We start from the raw sequence: 23,064 nt of genomic DNA, 5'->3' as shown, positions 1-23,064 counted from the left end.
CCTGAATTTCTGTGTTGTTACCATTGATGGTCCTACTATGCAGATGTAAGTATTTCCGTAAATAAGTTTTAGGCTCAAAATACAGCATGGAAAATATTACAGAGGACATCTAGATAGTTTTAAATGCAAACTTCTTGTGTTGAACAACAGTTAATAAAGAGCCCTGTATATTAGCACGCCTAGGCTACAGATTTTAATTCCATTCTCCACCTTTCCCCCCCACAAAAAAAGCAAGGTGGATGTTTTTGTGTGTGTTAGGATTTTAACAAGGTGAAAAATCACAAGAAACAAGTCAGATAGGTGTGGAAGGTAGGGAAAATCTCAGACTCAACAGAACAATGAGGAAACAGAAAATAAAGTTGCCAAGCATACTAAAGTGCTTTCAATATTAAAAAATCCTACAAAATGTTAGACCCATAAATATTCATCAATAGTCAGGCCTCTCAGGATATCTGATTACCATATATCCAAAATTATTCATGAAAAGTGAGATTTCCTTGCTCTATTTCTATTTGTTTATTTAAATGGAAAGACTCCTAACTTTTCTATATAGAATTTCAAGTCAGTATTACAAGATTCTGAGTGGAGATCTAACAGTATACTTCAGAAAAGTCTTTCTATTTTTTAAGCCAAGGTATAGAAATAAAAGTTACAAGTCTGAATGAAAAGAAATTCAGCATTCAACACCACTGTGTTGCAACAGCCTTTTGGTCCATGGTGGTAGCGATGAAGTTGCAGATATTACCATTGTTTATTTTAAAACAAATATTTTAAACACTGATGCTGACTGAGTCCAAGGATTTTGCCACCATTTTGTTACCTGCACGATCCCAGTAAGGTAAGTCATATGTTCCTTCAGCTTTTTTCTTTCTGGGAAAAAAGTAAAAAGTTGGGCATATTCAGCTATGTTATTCAAATGCAAAACACATGAACAGTGATTTAGCAAATGTTTTCCTGCAGAAGTAAAATCCTGACAAATCATAGCACTGAAATATTTACATACTCGTAATGATTTCTATTATAAATCCTGATCACTGGTGGCAGCTGTTGTATGGTACAAAGCTGCAGCTTTCCAAATTCAGCTGCCTGCAAGCTCCTCACATGGACAAGGTGAAAGGAGACCACTGGTCTCCTGTACTTGGGTGGATCCCTCTGGATTGGCTCGGGAGTAAGGGCCCTGACTATGCCCTCATGCCCTTGGCTGTAGCTGGTGCTCAAGTTTCAAAATAGAATCCCCAGTAAATTAGTTCTTTGAGTGCATGCACATGTCCATTCCAATGTGTGTGCCTGCCCCAAGCACAGCCATTGGAAGTTTTTCCCTCAGTGGTATCTATCGGGTTGGCTCTGGTGCCCCCTGGAGTTGCGCTGTCATAGCACAGGTATCAAGGGTCTTGTGATCCTCACCACCTCTGGTGTAGATCATACCGCCAAAACACTGGTACCCCAATGGCTCTCCTGCATTTGCAAGTCCATCAGTGCAGGACTCAACAGTACCCTCTCCAGAGCTGGACTCAACAGTGCTGTTCACTGCAGTGAGACACTGGTACCAGCATCCCCAGCTGTGTAGGAGCTGACAGCATCGGCACTGGGGCTCGGAGGCCTCTGGTGCCTGCCACAGGGAAACCTGCCATGATGGTCCAACCCTGATCTCCTCCCTCTCAACACTGACCACCAGCACCACTCCTCCCTGGTCTCATATGCCTCACACAGGAGCCAGCACCATCACTCCAATTGGTACTATTCCATCATGGACCTAGGCCAAGGCATCCCCCACCCACAGCATGGCCCCCAAGGCATTACAATGGCCCTTTGGGAACCCCTGGGCTTTCCCACCAATGCAGGGCCCCAACTGAGATAGTCGTACTCTGTGGCTTCTGAGGCCAGAGCACTGCCTCTGCTCTGAACCAGATCTGGGCTCCAGTACCGAGGCTGGCACTGAATACCCAGAGCTGGCTCCACAAGACCTCTCTGGTGCTGAGGGCAAAGAATAGTGTCCCCTACCAGTGTAGGTTTCCTCCTCTTCTCCTGATGAGGCAGTGGCAGGAGTAGATATAGCACCTTCTCAGAACTACTATAGGGCTCATCAAGAGCTCCTTAAGAGAGTGGCTCAAAACTTGGGCATCCAGGGGGAAGACAGCAGGGAATCCTCCCAAACCTTGGTGGACATTCTAACATTAATGGGCCCATCAAGAGTGACACTGCCCCTTAATGAGGCTGTCGACCCTATAAAGGCATTGTGGCAGACCCCAGCATCCCTTCAGCCAATAGCAAAGAAAGAAAGAAAGACACTGTCCTGGAGATATGGGTAATAAGTCCCAATCGGACTCCTTGGTTGTGTCAGCAGCCAATGAGTGGGAGCGACAGGGGCTACAAGGTGCAAACTCCAAGGCCAAGGACGCCAAAAAATTAGACCTTTTTGTCAGAAAGGTCTATTTGATGGGGCCTACCAGCTCAGGATCACAAACCAACAAGCACTCCTAAGCAGGTACAATTTTAATTCCTGGGACTCCGTGCTAAAATTTGAGGAGCTACTACCAGAGTCCAGACACGAGTTTGGCGAAAGGAAAGTTTGTGACGAAGGTGTCCCTACAAGCAGCTTTGGATGCGGTGGACTAGGACAATCAGAGGTCAGACCAGGATCCAGTAGAGTCTGATATAAAGTTAATACAGTCAACATTCCAGGACTTAAGTCTACTGATAAATGTGCAGAAATCTACCCTCATGTGATCCAGAAATGACTCAGACTTCTCCAGTTGTGGGTGGTGTCTGTATATTCGCGACACCAAAACCATTTGGACACGCTCATCACAGTTCGCCTGTTGGTAGTCACCTCCCTCAACTGGTGACTTGACCCACTGATGGTGTGGACGGGAGTCCCATTCTCAAGACCCCCACCATCAGTATCTTTCATCACTGATACTTCACCAATGGGCTGGTGCTCACTTGGGTTCCCTCAGAACTCAGGGCCTTTAGTCTCTGGAAAAGCTCTCTCTGCACATCAACATCAGGAAGCTCAGGGCATTTACTTGGCTTGCCAGTCATTCCAGCCCCCTGTGGCAGGGAAGAATGTGTGAGTTCTCACAGACAACACGATGGTGATGTTTTACATCCACAGGTAGGAAGAAGCATGCTCCTCTCTCCTGTGTCAGGAAGCACTTTGCTTGTGGGAATTTTGCATTGCCCACTCAATCCATCTTGAGACTTCCTGTCCACCGGGATCGCAGAATGACCTAATGGATCACCTCAGTAGATCCTTCAACAACCACAAGTGGTCCATTCACCCAGATATTGTGAAAAACATTTTCCAGAGCTGGGGAACTTCCCAGATAGATCTGTTCGTGACAAAACACAACAGGAAGTGTCTCCAGTTCTGCTCCCTCCTGGGGCATAGCCCCAGCTCTTTCACAGATGCCTTCCTCCTCCCTTGGACAGGCCATCTCTTCTACATATTTCATAGAATCATAGAATATTAGAGTTGGAAGGGACCTCAGGGGGTCATCTAGTCCAACCCCCTGCTCAAAGCAGGACTAACTTCAGCTATATCATCCCAGCCAGGGCTTTGTCAAGCCTCAGCTTAAAAACCTCTAAAGATGGAGATTCCACCACCTCTCTAGGTAGCCCATTCCAGTGCTTCCTCCTATTCCTCTCATACACAAGGTCTTGCTGACAATCAGAAGAGACAGAGCATGAGTCATCCTGATAGCCCCTGCCTGGCTCCGCCAGCATTGGTTCACCACCCTTCTAGGCCTCTCAGTGAAGACAGCAATCCTTCTAACACGATTCCAGACTTGATCTCTTAGGACCGACCACAGCTGCCTACGTCAACTGAACCTTGCATCTCTCCATCTGGTGGCTTGGAAGCTCCATGGCTGAACCCCGCAGAGCTAACATGCTTGGAACAGGTTCATGAAACCCTCCTAGGAAGCCGTTCACCAAAACTACTTACCTGGCAAAGTGGAAGAGGTTCTCTATCTGGTCTTCCCAGAAGGGTGTCTCACCTACACAGTCGTTGCTACCATTTATTCTGGACTACTTACTACACTTAAAACAACAATATCTAACCATGGCTTCTGTTAGAGTCCCCCTGTCTGTGATCTCAGCCTTTCACCCATGTGATTGGTCGATCTGTGTTCTCAAACATATCCAACTGGTTTCTTAAGGGCCTTGAGAGGTTGTACTTCCAGGTGTGTCACCAGATCCCCCCTTGGGATCTCAACCTGGTCTTATCAAAACTGACAGAGCTCCCATTTGAGCCGCTGGCATCTTGTTCCCTGCTCTACCTGTCCTGGAAGGTGGCCTTCTTAGCAGCCATTACTTCTGTCAGAAGAGTCTCAGAGATTGATGCCCTTACATCACAGCCACCGTACACTATATTCTTGAAGGACAAGGTCTAATTGCGTCGTCATCCAGCCTTCCTCCCAAAGGTGATTTCACAGTTCCATAAAACCAGGTTATCTTCCTACCGGTCTTCCATACGAAACCACATGCCACCAGGGAAGAGCAGAGACTCCGCTCACGAGATGTTCAATGTGTACTGGCTTTCTATATAGAAAGGACCAAGCTGTTTTGGAAAACTATTCAACTGTTCATGGCCATTGCAGACAGGATGAAAAGTCTTCCCGTCTCAACCCATCAGAATTTCAACTCCTGCTCCACCAGCTCATTCCACAAGAGCACAAGCATTTGGGAACATTTGTAGCGCAAGCTCCTATCCAGGACATTTGTAGAGCAGCAACTCGGTCCTCAGTTCATACTTTACTTCACACTACGCCATCATTCAGCAGGCTAGAGATAATGCTGGTTTTGGCTGACCGTTGTTGCAGTCAGCCTGTCATTAAACTCTGAATCCTCTATCTGGACAACTTGGAATCACCTATTTTGAAATGGAGATGTGCAAGCACTCAAATAAGAAAAAATTGTTGCTAACCTTTCTGTAACTATTGTTCTTCGAGATGTGTTGCCGCATGTCCATTTCAAGACCTGCCCTCTGACCCCTCTTCAGAGTGGACCAGAAAGAAGGAAGTGAGGGGGCACGGGTCGACCTTTTATACAGGCGCTATGAGAGAGTTACTCCAGACGGCACCAGAGCTGACCCCACGGATACTGGTAAGGGAAAAGTTTCCAGTGGCTGTCCTCTGGGTTAGCCCACACCTACACTGGAATGGCCATGTGCAACACATCTTGAAGAACAACAGTTACGGAAAGGTTAGTAACTTTTTTTTTCCTCCCAAAACTTCAGGAAAAGCACTCAGTAGAATAGAGAAAATCTTCATAATGCAAGCCAATAAAAATATGGAGTCTTCAGAATGCAAAATATTTCCTATTCTGAACTAATAAATCCCTTCTGGAATGGGTTTAATTACTCACTGTTTTCATACTTACATATGCAGAGTATTTCATACCTATGTATTACATTAAAGTACTTTACATGAGCACTAATCATCTATTCATTTACCGGTTTCTCCAGTGCCATGCACACACTAAGATCAGAATGAGAGTAGTGAAGACCATCACCAACACTGGAACCAGGACTGCCGCCAGTGCCACATCTGAAATCCATTAAACAAAGACAGAATAACTTTTTGTACATCAATTTTAGTTCATAAGTTGTTTGGGGGGGAAAGACAGTAATTTTTTATATGTTTGTACAGTACCTAGCACAATGGGGTCCAGATCTGGTTGGCCTCTAGGTGCTATCTTAGTGTAAATGTTAAATAATAATCAGTTTTAACCCCACATTTTTCTACATATATGCACAAAGCTACTGTATCAGAGTCAGAAGATTTCTTATTATCTGTATATTTGAACAAACTAAAAATTAAAATCAAATTAAAATTTGCCTGAATATCAACCTAATGAAAATTAGAACATCACATTTAAACAGTGTTCATATATCATTTGGCAACAACCCACTCTTTGGACTACAGTCCCAATCACCTTTCATCAATGCCTGCACTTGTAGTGGTCTTACTAACTTTTGACAAGTTTCTTGACTAAAAATCAGTCAATAAAAGTGATGACCTCAGATGACCTTACATTTTCTAAATTGGAGGTTTCATGCCAACATGGATGCTTCATGGAAGAAATTAATGGGATTAATGTAAAATATTAGGACTCATCACTTTTTGACAATAGGTAACAAATGACAAATTCGGTAAGACAGACACTGATGACTTTTTGGTGAACTCTCATGGAATGTCCAAATTTGGAATTTTCTTCCCTTGTGAACAGTGGCCTTGAATGAAATGGTGTACCCAATTTCAAGATTCTAACTCAAAAGGGTATCTGAATGTTTAAGAATGACCATACTGGTTCATCTAGCCTAGTATCCAACTGGCCGGTGCCAGATGCTTCAGAGGGAATGAATAGAACAGAGCAATACTGAGTGACCCATCCCCTATCATCCAGTCCCAGCTTCTGGCACTCAAGTTTATGGACACCCAGAGCATGGAGTTGTCCCCCGACCATCTTGGAAAATAAGTTCATGGAGGATAGGTCCTTCCATGACTATCTAACTTTTTTAACTCATACTTTTGGCCTTCACAACATTCCTTGGCAATGAGTTCCACAGGTTGACCTTGTATTTTGTGATGAAGTACTTCTTTGTTTTTGTTTTAAACCTGATGCCTATTAATTTAATTCAGTGACCCTTATTTCTTGTGTTATGTAAAGGGGTAAAAAATACTTCTCTATTCATTTTCTCCACACCATGTATGATTGTATAGACCTCTGTCATATTCCCCCCTTAGCCATCACTTTTGTAAGATGAACAGTCCCAATCTTTTAAATCTTTCATATAGAAGCTCTTCCATACCCCATTGTTCCACTGGGTTTGCATCTGCATATCTGAGGACAGAATGTAGCTATAAATCATTACCTATCATATGGGTCTCTTCTATAATAATATAAATATTTAAAAGGAAAAAGTGAGCATGATAGGATTTGTTACAGCAAGTAAGCAGCTTGGAGAACAGAATAAGTTCAAAGCACCAAAAAGGTAGAAAAGTAAATCCAAATTAATTTACATTTAGATAAACTATCTGGCATAAGAGAGACAAGGTGGGTGAGGGAATATCTTTTATTGGACCAACTTCTGTTGAGACAAGCTTTGGAGCTACACAGTGAAGGAGTTCTGTGATGCTTGAAAGCTTGTCTCTTTCACCAACAGATGTTGGTCCAATAAAAGGTATCACTTCACCCAACTTGTGTCTCTAATATCCTGGGACCAACACTACTGCAACAACAATGGAAGATGTGTCAACATAATACCTTTTACTACAGTTCTCAAACATCACCACTTAAGTGTTGGTACCTTTAGTTACACTTGGAGTCACCGTGGTGTTTTTGATCTCAGGAGTGGAGGTTGTTTTATCAGTCTGCAGAGAGAAGTCGTTGCTACTCTGTGGTGGTGGAGGCACGGTAAGTTTTGGAGCCCTACCTGTATAAAAGTATTTAGGAAAAAAGTTTACCCAATCATGGTGCTAGTTTAAGTTTAACAAATTCCCTTTATATGAAAGGAAAATATGGCCAGTTTACCATAGGACTTGTTCACTTTGTTCAGTCAGAAAAGGACATGATCCCATTAAAAGAAAAAGCAAATTTCTAGTATCTTTGTTACAAGGATCTTACCCAGGCAGCACCTCAAGCAGGTTTTTTTCCAAGTTATAAATTTTGAGTGTCAATTCAACTAGGAAATATTAGTCCAGTGGAAGTTAAAATTAAAAACAAGGTTACTTACCAGTAACTGATATTCTTCAAGATGTGTTGCTCATGTCCATTCACTATACGTGTGTGCATGCCTCTGTGCACAGCTACTGGAACTTTTTTCCCCTTAGCAGATCCCGTAGGGCCAGCTCCAGCACCCCCTGGAGTCCCACGCACATGCCACGGTATATATAGCCCTGCACGGAGGAGTGCACACACCTGTAGTGGAATGGAAATGAGCAAGCACTCGAAGAAGAATGGGAATTTCTGATCTTCAAAATTATTACTTTAGAGAAAAAAGTTTTGAGTTAATTTCTTATTGAAAACAAAGGCAGAAGTTAAATTAAGTGATATCTACAAACATATTCCAGGGTTTCACAGTGATGTCTTATAGAGCTGAGGCAATTTTAATGATCTTACCTATACTAAACTGACATCCTAGCAGTTCCACTTTCATTGCAATTTTCTGATGCCATTTTAAGGGGTTAACCCTAACAAAACGTGCAATAATTGGTGGAATGAAGTTATTGCGAGCTTCCTGATAATACTCAGTATTTCCTTGAAATATCTAGAAAAAGAAAAAGAAAATATTAAAATTGAATTGTTAGTTCCTACAAATGACCTACTTAACAGCGTCAATTAATCGAATAAGCAGTGCAAGGCATTGTGTAATTAGGACCTATGACCTGTTTCCCAGAACAGTGCTGCTGCTGGCCAACTTCTCAGAGAAAGGGTGACTAACTGCAGAGAAGTATGAGCCAAAACCTCAGCCTCTTACCTCAAGAGCAGACAAGTTGAAATAATGGTAGTGCCCCTGTCCCCAACCTCATCTCCAATACCGCTGTCTCAGAATAAAATCTGCCAGGTATCATGACATCATCACCACCTTACATATAATGCCTATTTAAAAATGCATTTGCAAGAGTCTAATCTTACTGCTAGCTGACTGTCCGTCTTATATCCATCAGTCATCTATTTGTGTCTTGTACTTATACCTCATAAATATGGCAGGCAGTTGCAACAACAGAATGCCCCCCCTCCCAAAAAAAAACAAAAAACCTGTTGATGCCTTATGAGATTTTAGGTTGTCTGTCATATGTAAAGGTACGGCCTCTACTAAATGGAATTCAAGACCTGCTCAAGTACGTAATCACATTGCACTCCAGTGCTTGTCTGGTTGCAGTCTACAGGGGCTGTAAATGTTAATATGAAAACAAAAGAGCTGGAATTTTGAGGGGAAAAATATCTACAAAAAGACCTTTAGCAACAATTCCTTAAATTTGTTCAGGGTAAAAATAGTGGATTATTTTTCTCATGAAACTACAGGCCACATATTATTTTCACATAAGAATTCAAACAAATTACAGCTATTACATTGTTACTATCTGACCACCATTGCTAAAAGCTGATGCACACGCTGACTTTGAATGTGATGGAGATAGAGAAACCAAATCCAATGTCTCTGAGGCTACTGAACATGATCAGACAACTCTGACAGGAAATTTGGGGTCATGGGTTGGTTGGTCTAAACTACAAGGGGGATGAGATTCCAAAATAAAGTTATTTCCCTCCCTCCCTCCCTCTGCAGAGTAAGCAGAAGGATGACTTGATAAATACTAGTCACTAGACCCTTCTTGAGGGGGGAAAAAATTCAAATATCTGGAAGCCAAATTATATTTCAGCCTGCACCTCTCTGTTGGTATATTAATGGGTAATTTTCCTCATATATGGCAATGTCAGCTGAAGCAGTCTATCATGAGAAACCCTGAGAAATCAAGCTGGATGATTGGGGTTAACAACAGTTACTGAGTAATCCTGGGAATGGAGGCAACTTCCTCATCGTTGAGAAATACAAAACAAAGATATGTATACAATGCTTTCCATGAGCATGCTAAGGTCACTATAGTCATACTTTTTTCCTATCCTTTTTAAAGGACCTGCTAACCCAGCTTGTTAGAATATTCAGGTCAAGGGTGAAGTTTTAAACTTGATCTGCTATCTGATTATGTCCAAATAACTCTGCTGGCTGCCTACCACAATGCATTCTTATCAACCCGTGTTAGTCAGAAGGTGCATTCTCTACCAGCTGTGCTTTCTTTAGCGCCTGAATGAAGAGCGAATTACAACCATCAACTCCAGGTTTGTAAACATCTGATCACTGTGGCCAAATTTGTGTCTGACAGGATAGGACATAGAATTCTGGTCAGCTGACAGTGGAAGAAAGTTTTTTTAGATGCTCTTTCTAGTATCAGTCCAGGACAACCCTCACACTGAGCATTATTTTGATGGAGATAGAGCATGAATATATAGCTATAGCTCTCCAAAGTGTATAAATAAATATATATAAATATAAATAAATGTATATAAATAGGGCACCTGTACATAGCTATAGCTCTTCAAAGTGTGTTCTATCCACAAACATAACCTCTGTCTTTCCCAGAAGCCAATCTCATCAAGGTTTGCATTTGAATCAAGGGAAATGTATAGCTGACTGATCTATGTATTGTTTGCCTTTTGAGACAGGTGTTAGGGCCAAATTGAGGAAAAAACCTTGTGAAACCTCCATGCGCAAGGGCCTTGGTCACTGCAGTGCTTGCCTGTCACATGTAGTGTTTGCCTTCTAGATGCAGCTCCTGCTACATCTTTAGGTCTAAGAGAAGCTCCTAATTGGTATTTTTCAATCCTCCTATTAGTGGGCAGGAAAAGATAATGCTAGGTCATCACATGGACTTTTAGCTCCATCTACAGGAAAAAGGCAGTAAAGACAGCTAATTTCTTACTGAAAATCAAAACACCAGCCCAAAAGTTCCCACCAGCTCCTACATTCTTACTTTAATTAATTTTAGTTATACAATATCACAAGTTTATCTGCCATAAATTGCATGTGATTAACATAAGACCTTTAGTTCAGGAACTTGTATGTCACTGAATATTTATGTAAAAGGAAGGAGTGCAGTTTGCAGGGGATTAAAAAGTGGTTAAATAGAAGTCATTGCCAGCCTCCCACTGCAAGAGCACTTACCCAAAACCTCCTCACACAAACATGCCAATACAATCTTTGCTTTTATACAAAGATCTAAATGTGGAGAAAAAATTATAGCACTGGTACAATCATCTTATAATTCACAATAGTTTTATATACATATTCTGGTCAACTGCAAGTTTTGCACATCTTTATATAGGACGGAGTAGTCTAGATAAAGCCAAATCTCCTATAAGGTATAGCACTGAGTTCTCTGTAATGTAAGCTCTTTATGACAGGAACAGTCTTTTGTTGTGTACCTAGTAGGATGGGGTACTGGTCTGTGAAGGGGGCTCCTATACCAGTGGTTCGCAAATGAGTTTTTATTATTCCTGCAGGTGTGGCCACAGCAAATTCAGTGGCCACAGTTTTGAAAGTTAAAATATGATATTAGTAATAGTCTAATTGTGGTTATTTGGAAATGCTGTGTAAATAAAATAATACATCTTTTCAGTGTAAAGAATAATATGTACTATGAATAACCCCACAAAAGTTAAATGGTTATTACTAAAAATAGCAATTTTTAAAAAAGTTTATAACAAAATTTTTCAAAATTCTTCTGTATTTGCTCTTTGGGAAGTGAAGTGCCCTGAATGCATGTTCACATATAACAGTTGTTGGAAACACTGTTAGAATCACTACAGCCACATGCGCAGGTTCTTTATAATGATCTGAACTCTTTGCACACCAAAACTTCTCAGCTAATACACATGGATCACAGAAAGGGCGCTTCAGTTGTTCATCTCTGTGGAATTCATAGATGCGGCCCTGCACTAGAATGAAATGCTTCCGGGCCCACCTTGAGCCTGGGCTGCTGCTGCTGCAGGGAGTTGGGGGAAAGGCTCCGAGACCTCAAAAGTTGTGATGGCCACACTTGAGAATCACTGTCCTAGGCACTACAGTAATACAGATAGTACATAAACACTAATGGAGAGGACATGAACAATGATTTAGTGAATAAGAATGATAGATTAGTGCAGGTTTATTTTTAAAATGCACACTATGATTTATGCTATAGTGGAGTTATGACTGCACACTATGATAACACCTAGATGATATTATAGTGACAGTCAATATTAGAAATGTCTAAGATGCTTCTATGGCAGAAAAGGAATGTGTTAAAAAACATACAAAGGTATTCCTCCTAATTCTGTAGATTCAGACCAATATCAGTGATTATTTTTATAGCACCACAAAGGAAGTGTGAGTACACAGTGCAGCTATAAACACCATGTTAACGATTCTAGTTTTGGGTCCAAACAAGCAAGAATCTGAGCTGAAATTCTAAATTCAGGTCACAATTTACTTAATATAAAAGGTTATAGATTTCTTTTCACATACTATCATATAACTAACACTTAGTTAAAACCTCTTTAAAAAGATTATTAAAATATATGGTATGTTTGAAACTAGTGTTATTTTATTAGGTGAGGGAATAAAAGCAACAAAATCTTTATGGACTTTCATGGGTTCATTTCCATGCCCCCCTACAATTATTATTATTTATTTGTATTATCATACTGTCTAGGCCAGTCATGGAGAAGGACCCCATTGTGCTTGGTGCTGTACAAACAAAGAACAAAAAATATACTGTCTGCTTCCACTCGTTTTAGAACTATATCAATGCAATTATTATTTGCACGTAATATAAACTCAATTTTTTTTAAAGTGAAAATGCATGTAGGGGAAGCACAGATTTTTTTAAGTATTAATTTCCACCTTCTCTTTGTACTCCTATCTACCCCTGCTATTTCCCCCTCTCCTTCAGACAGGAAATGAGCCAAAACAGGTTAGCTTTTATCTTTCACTTCTCAATAATTAGCACTGCAAATCATAGAATATTAGAGTTGGAAGGGACCCCAGGCGGTCATCTAGTCCAACCCCCTGCTCAGAGCAGGACTAACCTCAGCTATATAATCCCAGCCAGGACTCTGTCAAGCCTCAGCTTAAAAACCTCTAAAGATGGAGATTCCACCACCTCCCTAGGTAACCCATTCCAGTGCTTCACCACCCTCCTAGTGAAAAACTTTTTCCTAATGTCCAACCTAGACCTCCCGAACTGCAACTTGAGACCGTTGCTCCTTGTTCTGTCATCCGCCACCACCGAGAACAGCCTAGCCCCATCCTCCCTGGAACCCCCTTTCAGGTAGTTAAAGGTTGCTATCAAATCCCCCCTCATTCTTCTCTTTTGCAGACTAAACAAGCCCAGTTTCCTTAGCCTCTCCTCGTAAGTTCTGTGCTCCAGCCCCCTAATCATTTTTGTTGCCCTCCGCTGGACTCTCTCCAACTTGTCCACATCCTTTTTGTAGTGGGGGGCCCAAAACTGGACACAATACTCCAAATGCGGCCTCACCAATGCCGAATAGAGGGGAATAATCACTTCCTGCGACCTGCTGGCAATGCCCCTCCTAATGCAGCCCAATATGCTATTAGCCTTCTTGACAACCAGGGCACACTGCTGACTCATATCCAGCTTTTTATCCACTGTTACCCCCAGGTTCTTTTCTGCAGAACTGCTGCCTAGCTCGTCGGTCCCCAGTCTGTAGCTGTGCATGGGATTCTTCTGTCCTAGGTGCAGGACTCTGCACTTTTCTTTGTTGAACCTCATCAGATTTCTTTTGGCCCAATCCTCTAGTTTGTTTAGGTCCTTCTGTATCCTATCCCTACCTTCCAGGGTATCTACCACTCCCCCCAGCTTAGTGTCATCCGCAAACTTGCTAAGGGTGCAATCTACCCCATCCTCCAGATCATTAATGAAGATGTTGAACAAAACCGGCCCCAGGACCAACCCCTGGGGAACTCCGCTTGTGACCGGTTGCCAGCTAGACATGGAGCCATTGATCACTACTCGTTGAGCCCTATGCTCTAGCCTGTTCTCTATCCATTTTATAGTCCATTCATCCAACCCATACCTCTTTAGCTTGCTGATAAGAATACTGTGAGAGACAGTATCAAAAGCTTTGCTAAAGTCAAGGTATATCACATCCACCACCTCCCCTACATCCACAGAGCCAGTCACTTCATCATAGAAAGCAATCAGGTTGGTCAGGCATGACTTTCCTTTGGTGAATCCGTGTTGACTGTTTCCTTCTAATTTTTTCAGAAGAAAAGGTTAGAAGTAGTAGCAGAAATACACTCCTAAAAGCTCTGGTTGCATCACCATTTTCTTCTCACAATTTCTCTGATAACTTGCAAAGAGTTACCAAACTACTAGCAAGAATTTCAACAGTGCTCAACTCTGACTTTTGAAACTTATTTTAAAAAATATAAATTGGAATAATCCCACCAGATGTGTATACTGTGCATGTATTTAAGAATCAAAGGGAGAGCAACTGCATATGAAGAACCACTGAAAACACAGCTATAATGAAGATGATCCAGAAGCATAGAGGGAAGTGCCAGTAATAAGTATACTACAGTGTAATGATAGATTCCTTTTTGCTCCAATTATTTAAATATACTTTTTCATCACAACTGGCAATTTTTGTTTGAGTACATTTCTACAAATGTATTTTAAAACATTTCTTTTTATTTAAGACTTCATTTTATTAACTACAATGGAATTCCAAACTACACATTGCATTCCACTTCAGGAATTTGCAGGTAGTTACTATACCAGAAACAAAAAAACATAAAATCAAATTCACTGAGGAAAAGGCTTATATCTAAGTATTAAAAATAGAAAACCTTTGTATTCTTAGGTAGGAGAGTGATCCAATTAAACATTTACAATCATAAAGCCATCAGGCTAATGAGTGAAGATTTTACCTTACAAAGACCAGAAGAGGGCAGTCAAAGCTAGAATTAAAATCAATGGCTGATACTGTTTTAAGATTTGGAGCCAATCTATACCTTCAAGTCAGTGGCACAGCTATAGGCACCTGCATGGCCCCACAATATGACAACATTTTTATGGCTGACCTAGAACAATACTTCCTCAACACTCATCTCCAAGCACCTCTCCTTTACCTACACTACATTGATGACATTTTCATCATCTGGACCCACGGGAAAGAGTCTCTGGAAGAATTCCACCGGGATTTCAATAATTTCCACCCCACCATCAACCTCAGCCTGGACTAGTCCACACAAGAAATCTACTTCCTGGACACTACAATACAAATAAAGGATGGTCACATTAATACCATGCCTACAGGATCTCCATAAAACATTCTTAAAACTACAATACCCACCTGGAGAGGTGAAGAAACAAATTGACAGAACCAGACGGGTACCCAGAAGTCACCTACTACAGGACAGACCCAGCAAAGAAAACAACAGAACACCACTGGCCATCACCTACAGTCCCCAACTAAAATTTCTCCCACACATCATTAAGGATCTACAACCTATCCTAGCAGATGATCCCTCACTCGCTCAAGCTGTGGGAGGCAGACCTATCCTTGTTTACAGACAGCCCCCCAACTTGAAGCAAATACTCACCAGCAACCATACACCACACAAGATGAACACTAACCCAGGAACATACCCCTGCAACAAACCCTGTTGCCAGCTCTGCCCATACATCGACTCTAGTGACACCATCACAGGTCCTAACCACATCAGTCACACCATAAGGAGCTCATTCACCTGCACATCTACTAATGTAATATATGCCATCATGTGCCAGCAATGCCCCTCTGCCATGTAGATTGGTCAAACCAGACTGTCACTATGCAAAAGAATAAATGGACACAAATCAGACATAAAAAATGGTAACATCCATAAACCAGTCAGAGAGCACTTCAGTCTCCCAGGACACTCTGTAGCTGACTTGAAAGTTGCCATACTTCTACAAAAAACTTCAAAAACAGACTTCAAAGAGAAACTGCAGAGCTGGAACTCATCTGCAAACTTGACACAATCAAACTGGGTCTGAATAGGGACTTGGAATGGTTATCTCATTACAAGAAGTAATTGTCACTGTTCACACATTCTCACCTCCTAATCAATGGTTGTGAATAGCCCTCAACTACTCTAACTGAATGGACTTTGCTTATATCTAACTTCCCCATTGTTCCTTACCCTTAGATGTCTGTGTGTATATATATATATATATATATACACACACACCTCCTATCTGATTTCTATTCCTTACGTCTGAGGAAGTGGGTTGCAGCCCACGAAAGCTTATGCCTGCAGAAATTAAATTTGTTAGTCTTTAAAGTGCTACAGGACCGTCGTTTCTTCTTAAAGTGCCCAAGGCTCACGGGTCCTAGTCTGTTTTTCTGCAGTAGTCTTGTAGCTAGTCTTGTAGCTTCAGCAGGCAGGACCAGTCCTGTCAGTCACCAGGGAGCATCTTACTCCCGCTTCCAAGGTCAGGCTCAAAAGTACCCTAAGAATTCTGATACACAAAATAAAAGTAATGAAGACACTTTTTCCTATGTTTCAACTGCCAACAGAAGACTTCCCATCACAACATGGGTTAGAATTGCAAGGTAAAAAGTACCAAGAAAGGCCACCACATTAGTAGCTGCAATCCTGTACAATTTCTCAACCAGGTGTCCCAATTTGAATCCATTCTTGGTTTACCCCCAGGCTACAATGAGAGCTCTTCTTGGGAACAATTTGTGATGGTATGAAGTGAGCATGAGAAGGAAGGAATAAGAAGCTTTGAAGTGGATGCACATTCAAGCTCTTCAAATCCAGGATAAATCTGATCCCATGTGACTGTGTAGGATGAAAAATGTGAAACTGATCCCCAAGTATCTCTCCAGATTTGTACTGGTTCAGTGACCAGCACGTAGGACAGTAACCTCTCAAATCATCTGGCTACACTTTATCAGACATGGGAAATAAGAAAGGGGGTCACTGAGAAGGGGGGGCAGGAATCAGCTACAATTGACTTGAATTCTATTCCAGAACCTGTACCAACTACTTCTGTCATCTATTGGTCCGAGGTGGTGGCAGGCTACTGGCTAACATTGGAGAAGCATGACTCCACAAGGGTCCCCTTTTCAGATGGGCACAGGAGGGAAGGGAAACATTTTTCTGGTTCATGATGGATATCTCGAGAATATCTGGGACTTTTACTTCAGGATCTATTCCTATGTCCTCTCCATCAAGGTATCATCCCATCGGCAAAAGTTAGATGAGGAAAAACTTCACAAGGACTGTTTGTTCCTAATTGGAGGTTTGTAAATCTTTCCTCTGGTATCTTGCCAGTGGCAGGATTTTCTCATCCTATTCTTTGACTTCTAGCACTGCATTACCTAGGCATTCAAAGCACTCAGCAACGAACTGCTCAGTAGAGAAGCCATTAAGACTTTGGATGTTTGCCTTCCTTGTTACAATCCCCAAGTGCCTTCTGATTATTATGCTCCTTGGTAGCCACAAAGCAAATGGAACAAGGCCCAAATCTGATACCAAAGCTGCTCCGAGAGAGATGTAGTAGTTGATTTCAAGTCCTTAGGCCGAGCAAGGTATCTTCTGACAGGAAACCCATGCAGGTCAAAATAGCATAAACAAAGCATGTAGCAGCAGCAGAAGAGAAGACACTGAAGTCCTGAAGATGCGGCCTCATAATTACAGCACAAGGAAGACTCCTGCCTGTGATCACTGAACACTTTGAGTAGAACGTTGCCTTCTGAAGGGATGACCAATTCACAGGTTTAGCAATGGCTGAGTAAACCCTTTGTGAGGGTAACCATCTGACTTCAACTCTGAGGCTTTGTTAAATGAGTCATTTCAGAGACCTGGTTAAACCTGTTTAGTAGTCCTCACTCTGCTTTAATTATTTTCCATGACTGGATCAAGAGCTGTACTTTGGAAACTTAAGGAAAGTACATCTTTGTTGACTCACTGACCTGTGTTTAACCCTGAAACCATATGAATACCAATGTACAGAGCAGAGAGGAAGGGAAAAGAGAAGAGAAGCCTTTCCTGGAATTCTTCCTCTGGATCCAAACCTGAGGAAGGCAAGTTGTCTGGAAGAGAAATTTCTCAGATGAGTGAGTCCCTGGGTGACCTCAGTACATGCCTCTTTCTTGTCTTTGGCTTCTCACCACCACAGCTATAGATTTAATCCTTTATATGGAATGATCAGTGAAATCGGTTAGTTTCAAGAGGGTTCATATCTGCATCCAATTTCTCTCAGCCATATTTTGTTGGAGACTAGACAGGGTAGGATAAAGACTGCCTTTGCTTTCTCTCATAGGTTGCAGGAACACTTTCTCCTCCTCCAAAACAAAGGAGTCTGAGGCAGACAGAGTCAATGTTACTTGAAACTCCCTCTGAATCATGTATTTGACCTTTGCTGGCCTTCCCTTGAAAAAGTCTCTTTGGTGTCCAGAGGGGAAGAGGAGGCGCTCAGGACCAACTCAGATGATAGGCTCTCCTACCCTAGCCATACCAATCATTGAGATGGAGGAAGATGACAAAGTGGTTTGGTTGTCTGAGACTGGCAACCACCATTGGATAAATTCTCCAGAAGGGTAACTCTAGGGTAACTGAGGTGTTTAAAATCAGAATTGGGAGGTACTTACCACTCCAGGGCCAGCTGAAAACACTGGCAGCTGTTTGGGTGTGACTGTTCAGTGACTAGAAGTTGGACAGGGTTTCCTGCTCTGGAGCAGAGTTCAGCTAAGAGGTCCCTGATCTGTCAGTGGCATCCCAGAGTCTGAAGAAGCCTTTGGTGCAGGAAGAGGTCTCCAGAGCAGCACTGGAGCTGATTGCTGGCATATCTGCTGATGGACCACTAAAACTGGTAACAGGGAGACCAGTATCTTATTCTATAGCAGTGGTGGGGCTGCTTTCACAACTGTTGAGTCCACCTGATTAGGCCTTCCTGTTTGGCTACTCCTGGGAACTCTTGCTGAGGTGTTACTTCCCAGACTGCCAGGTTCCCCACTTCATTTGAGGCTGCACTGCCAGCAAATGGAACGTCACTTTGGCTGGTACTGGAAAAAGGGCTCTTTAGAGAAACAAGTGCACTCAGTGAGAAGGGCTCCTCTTGGATACAGAAAGGACAGAATTCCTCTGCCTGGAATGTCTTCAGGGGAGCTGCCCATGTAAGGCCTCTTATCTCTGGCTCTACTTCAAGCTGGGGGGGGAGACCACAAGCTGCTGCACATTGAAACAGAGATATACCCAACTGGGACAAACAAAAAAATTCTAGCGTGGCTTCAGATTTATTCCTCTAGCTCTTGTGCTGCTGCTAGGAGGCAGAGGGAACCAGGATATTTTCTAGAAGACTGAACCAAGCTCCTTTTTGGTGACTGACAAGTCTGGTCCTGCCTCCTGAAGCGGCTGAGCCCAGGAGAACCAAGTGTTGGAATGGCAAGCCTGGATATGAGAAAATACATAATTTATTATTTCTAATTTTTGTTTGAAAAAAGCTACTATCTTATTTAATTACACGAACATTTTGGGAAAGACAAAAGAGCAATCCCACTCAGACTATAACACCAGTAATACAAAGAGACAAAGTAGGAAAATCTCATTTAAAATACTCCTAAACCTGATTTTAAAATTATTAGTGTAATTTGAATGAGTATTTCAAACAGAGCAGCAATGTGACAGTCTGTTGGTTATTCAATTGCATGAGATAGCATCTTTTTTCTATGAAAAGTATTGGCATGTTCAGCCAAATGATCAGACTTTCCACATATAACTGGATGCGTTATAATTTTGTCTGTGCATGGAAAAGAGCATGGCAAATTAAAATAATTTAAAATGTGAAAAACCTGTATTCACACCAGGGGCTATCCGAGGGTCTAGAAAAGGCATGTTATTGGATTCTAGACACGGCATGAAACCCGTATGGTAACATATCCATGGAGCCTAGGAATTTGTAGCAAAATAAGCCAAATATTTGTTCCAGTGAATTCTGCCATTATTTTAATAGAACTAGAATTTAGGCCACTGGGAAGAATTAAAGCGAGAGTATTAGTCTTATCTAATTTTTGTTACCTAGAACAATTCAAGTGATACCTTTAAAGTTTTTTAGTGCTGTATATGCAATGTGTTTAATAATCTTGCATTCTTACTATGGATTTATTTCGAAATTACATATAAAAGTAACTCCTGAATGAGAATTTTTTTAAATGAAATGTTTACTATGGAATTTAATTGCTTAAATGCCATGAGAAAAAAAAGATTGTGCATTAATGTGTTTGTGAAAGTAGTAGGAGAAGAACAGAAACAGCAAGGAGAATGGCAACTGGGAGAAATTCAGATAATATGTATGTCCACAGGAGAAAGAAACTTACATTATCAACTTTAGATTGCCTTCCTATATTGTATTCCCTTCAGAATATCTAAACTTTTCCCAAAATAGATTTTTCTTCATATTTAGTGACAAAGACAGGAGAGATTTTCTAATAGAGATCTTTTCTTCCTATGCCACCCCTGAATTTTGGATCTTTACTGGACATTTATATATTTTCTATATCGCATGAATGTTTATATTTGTATGAATTCAGATGCAAGTTTGCTTATATGCTATCCTTGATCCAAGGATCAAAACTGTAATTTACCATGCTGTGAAAAAAAGTCCGTTGGTAATTTTCCTTATTATGCCTGATCATATATACAATATCTAAACACTTATCTATGATTATATCTAGAGAATCTGTAGTAATTTTACCTTATCCTGATCAACACCAGGTTCTCTGTATGCTGTCCATTTCTGTGCATCATCACTGTATAGAATTCGGTAGGCAGAGATGTAATAGTAGTACTCTGCTATGGTGGATCCAGTAGTTATAATGCCTGTGAATAGGAAGGTTTCCATTTACATAAATGCCAAATGTCTCTCTGAAAAATGTTTACATCAATGTTTTCATACAAAGGTTTATAATATGAAGCATATACCGCACCCCCAAGATGGCAAATTTAGGTAGCAGAATCAAGCATATGTTCTTCTCTGGGTCAGTTAATATTTTAAAGATTTTCCTCTTAACCCATCAGGACCTATAACTTCCACATTCAATGACTGTGTCCTTATAATTATTTTAAGTTAGTTTTATGAAAACTTCCTAACTTTTTTTTCTTTGCATTCCCTCATTGGGGAGGGGAGGATCATGCTGCTGCATTTGGCCTTGTGTTTTGGATTTACAAAGACAAAACCAAAGTTTTCGATTCAGAGGCTACACATAAGCAGCATTGAAAGACCACAAGCTTTCTGAAGCTATGTCTACGCAAAGTCAGTGGGGTCAGTGAAGACCTGCTCAGTCGATTCAGAAGTCGACGTACTAAAACCACCTCCTCAAGTGGCATAGCGTTGCATGGATGGGAACGCAGTGCAGTGAAGATGGCACGCAGAAGAGAAGCACAGAAGTCGATGGGAGTGTGCGGCTTCACAGACAAGGTCAACTCCCAGACTACTGCACTGGGCAGCACAGAATGGGAAGGAGGTGAACATCCCGCAGTACTAAAGGAACAGGTCCAAGACTATTTAGAAAGATTGGACATACACAAGTCCATGGGGCCGGATGCAATGCACCCAAGGGTGCTGAGGGAGTTGGTTGATGTGATTTCAGAACCATTGGCTATTATCTTTGAAAGCTCGTGGCAATTGGGGGAAGTCCCTGATGACTGGAAAAAAGCAAATATAGTGCCCATCTTCAAGAAAGGGAGGGAAGAGGCACCGGGGAACTACAGACCGGTCAGCCTCACCTCAATCCCTGGAAAAATCATGGAGCAGGTCCTCAAGGAATCCATTTTAAGGCACTTGGAAGAGAGGAAGGTGATCAGGAACAGTCAACACGGATTCACCAAGGGAAAGTCATGCCTGACCAACCTGATTGCTTTCTATGAAGAGGTGATTGGCTGTGTGGATGTGGGGAAAGCGGTGGACGTGACATACCTTGACTTTAGCAAAGCTTTTGATACGGCCTCTCACAGTATTCTTATCAACAAGTTAAAGAAGTATGGGTTGGATGAATGGACTATAAAATGGATAGAGAACTGGCTAGAGCATAAGGCTCAATGAGTAGTGATCAATGGCTCCATGTCTAGCTGGCAACCAGTCACAAGCGGAGTGCCCCAGGGGTCGGTCCTGGGGCCGGTTTTGTTCAACATCTTCATCAATGATCTGGAGGATGGGGTAGATTGCACCCTCATCAAATTTGCAGATTACACTAAGCTAGGGGGAGTGGTAGATACCCTGGAAGGTAGGGATAGGATACAGAAGGACCTAAACAAACTGGAGGATTGGGCCAAAAGAAATCTGATGAGGTTCAAAAAGGACAAGTGCAGAGTCCTGCACCTAGGACAGAAGAATCCCATGCACAGCTACAGACTGGGGACCGACGAGCTAGGCAGCAGTTCTGCAGAAAAGGACCTGGGGGTAACAGTGGATAAGAAGCTGGATATGAGTCAGCAGTGTGCCCTGGTTGTCAAGAAGGCTAATAGCATATTGGGCTGCATTAGGAGGAGCATTGCCAGCAGATCGAGGGAAGTGATTATTCTCCCCTCTATTCGGCATTGGTGAGGCCACATTTGGAGTATTGTGTTCAGTTTTGGGCCCCCCACTACAACAAGGATGTGGAGAAGTTAGTGAGAGTCCAGCGGAGGGCAACAAAAATGATTAGGGGGCTGGAGCACAAGACTTATGAGGAGAGGCTGAGGGAACTAGGCTTGTTTAGTCTACAGAAGAGAAGAATGAGGGGAGATTTGATAGCAGCCTTTAACTACCTGAAAGGGGGTTCCGGGGAGGATGGAGCTAGGCTGTTCTCAGTGGTGGCAGATGACAGAACTAGGAGCAACGGTCTCAAGTTGTAGTTGGGGAGGTCTGGGTTGGACATTAGGAAAAAGCTTTTCACTAGGAGGGTGGTAAAGCACTGGAATGGGTTACCTAGGGAGGTGGTGGAATCTCCATCTTTAGAGGTTTTTAAGCTGCGGCTTGACAAAACCCTTGCTGGGATTATTTAGAATCATAGAATCATAGAATCATAGAATATTAGAGTTGGAAGGGACCTCAGGAGGTCATCTAGTCCAACCCCCTGCTCAAAGCAGGACTAACCTCTGCTATATCATCCCAACCAGGGCTGGTTTAGCTGAGGTTAGTCCTGCTCTGAGCAGGGGATTGGACTAGATGACCTCCTGAGGTCCCTTCCAACTCTATGATTCTATGTTCCTTGCGTAACTCCTGTTGACTGCTGCCGACTCACCGAGGTAAGCGTAGACCAAGCCTTAGACAGATACTTACAATATTATAATAGTCTAAGAAAGGTGTTTTATAGAAAGCATTAATGCAGGCATGAAATTAAAAGAAGGGCCTAATATCAGAACTCTGAATCACAGCCAGAGAGAAGATGCAAAGAAGAGAACAAAAGTTTGTTGTATGGAAGTTGACGAACCAGTACTGCCACTGCCTGTGAGACTATTAGCCAAGT

The 23,064-nt window shown here is 42.0% G+C and overlaps 1 protein-coding gene across 1 annotated transcript in view; it reads right to left on the bottom strand.

Moving 5' to 3' along the window:
* The window catches only part of DCBLD2 (discoidin, CUB and LCCL domain containing 2), an 80,780-nt gene that overhangs the window by 5,724 nt on the left and 51,992 nt on the right, over positions 1-23,064 (bottom strand). Inside the window, exons 9-13 of the mRNA XM_067546139.1 lie at positions 20,313-20,437; positions 8,125-8,272; positions 7,313-7,438; positions 5,456-5,549; positions 821-870 (exon numbers count right to left, since the gene is read on the bottom strand). Coding sequence (XP_067402240.1) covers positions 821-870; positions 5,456-5,549; positions 7,313-7,438; positions 8,125-8,272; positions 20,313-20,437 — 543 coding nt within the window. The remainder of the gene's footprint in view (positions 1-820; positions 871-5,455; positions 5,550-7,312; positions 7,439-8,124; positions 8,273-20,312; positions 20,438-23,064) is intronic.

The sequence above is a fragment of the Emydura macquarii genome, unplaced genomic scaffold (genome assembly GCF_026122565.2).
Source record: "Emydura macquarii macquarii isolate MOO-44397 ecotype Brisbane River unplaced genomic scaffold, CSIRO-AGI_Emac_v2 contig_1119, whole genome shotgun sequence".
Classification (NCBI taxonomy): Eukaryota; Metazoa; Chordata; order Testudines; family Chelidae; genus Emydura; species Emydura macquarii.
This window is presented reverse-complemented; position numbering and strand designations above follow the sequence as displayed.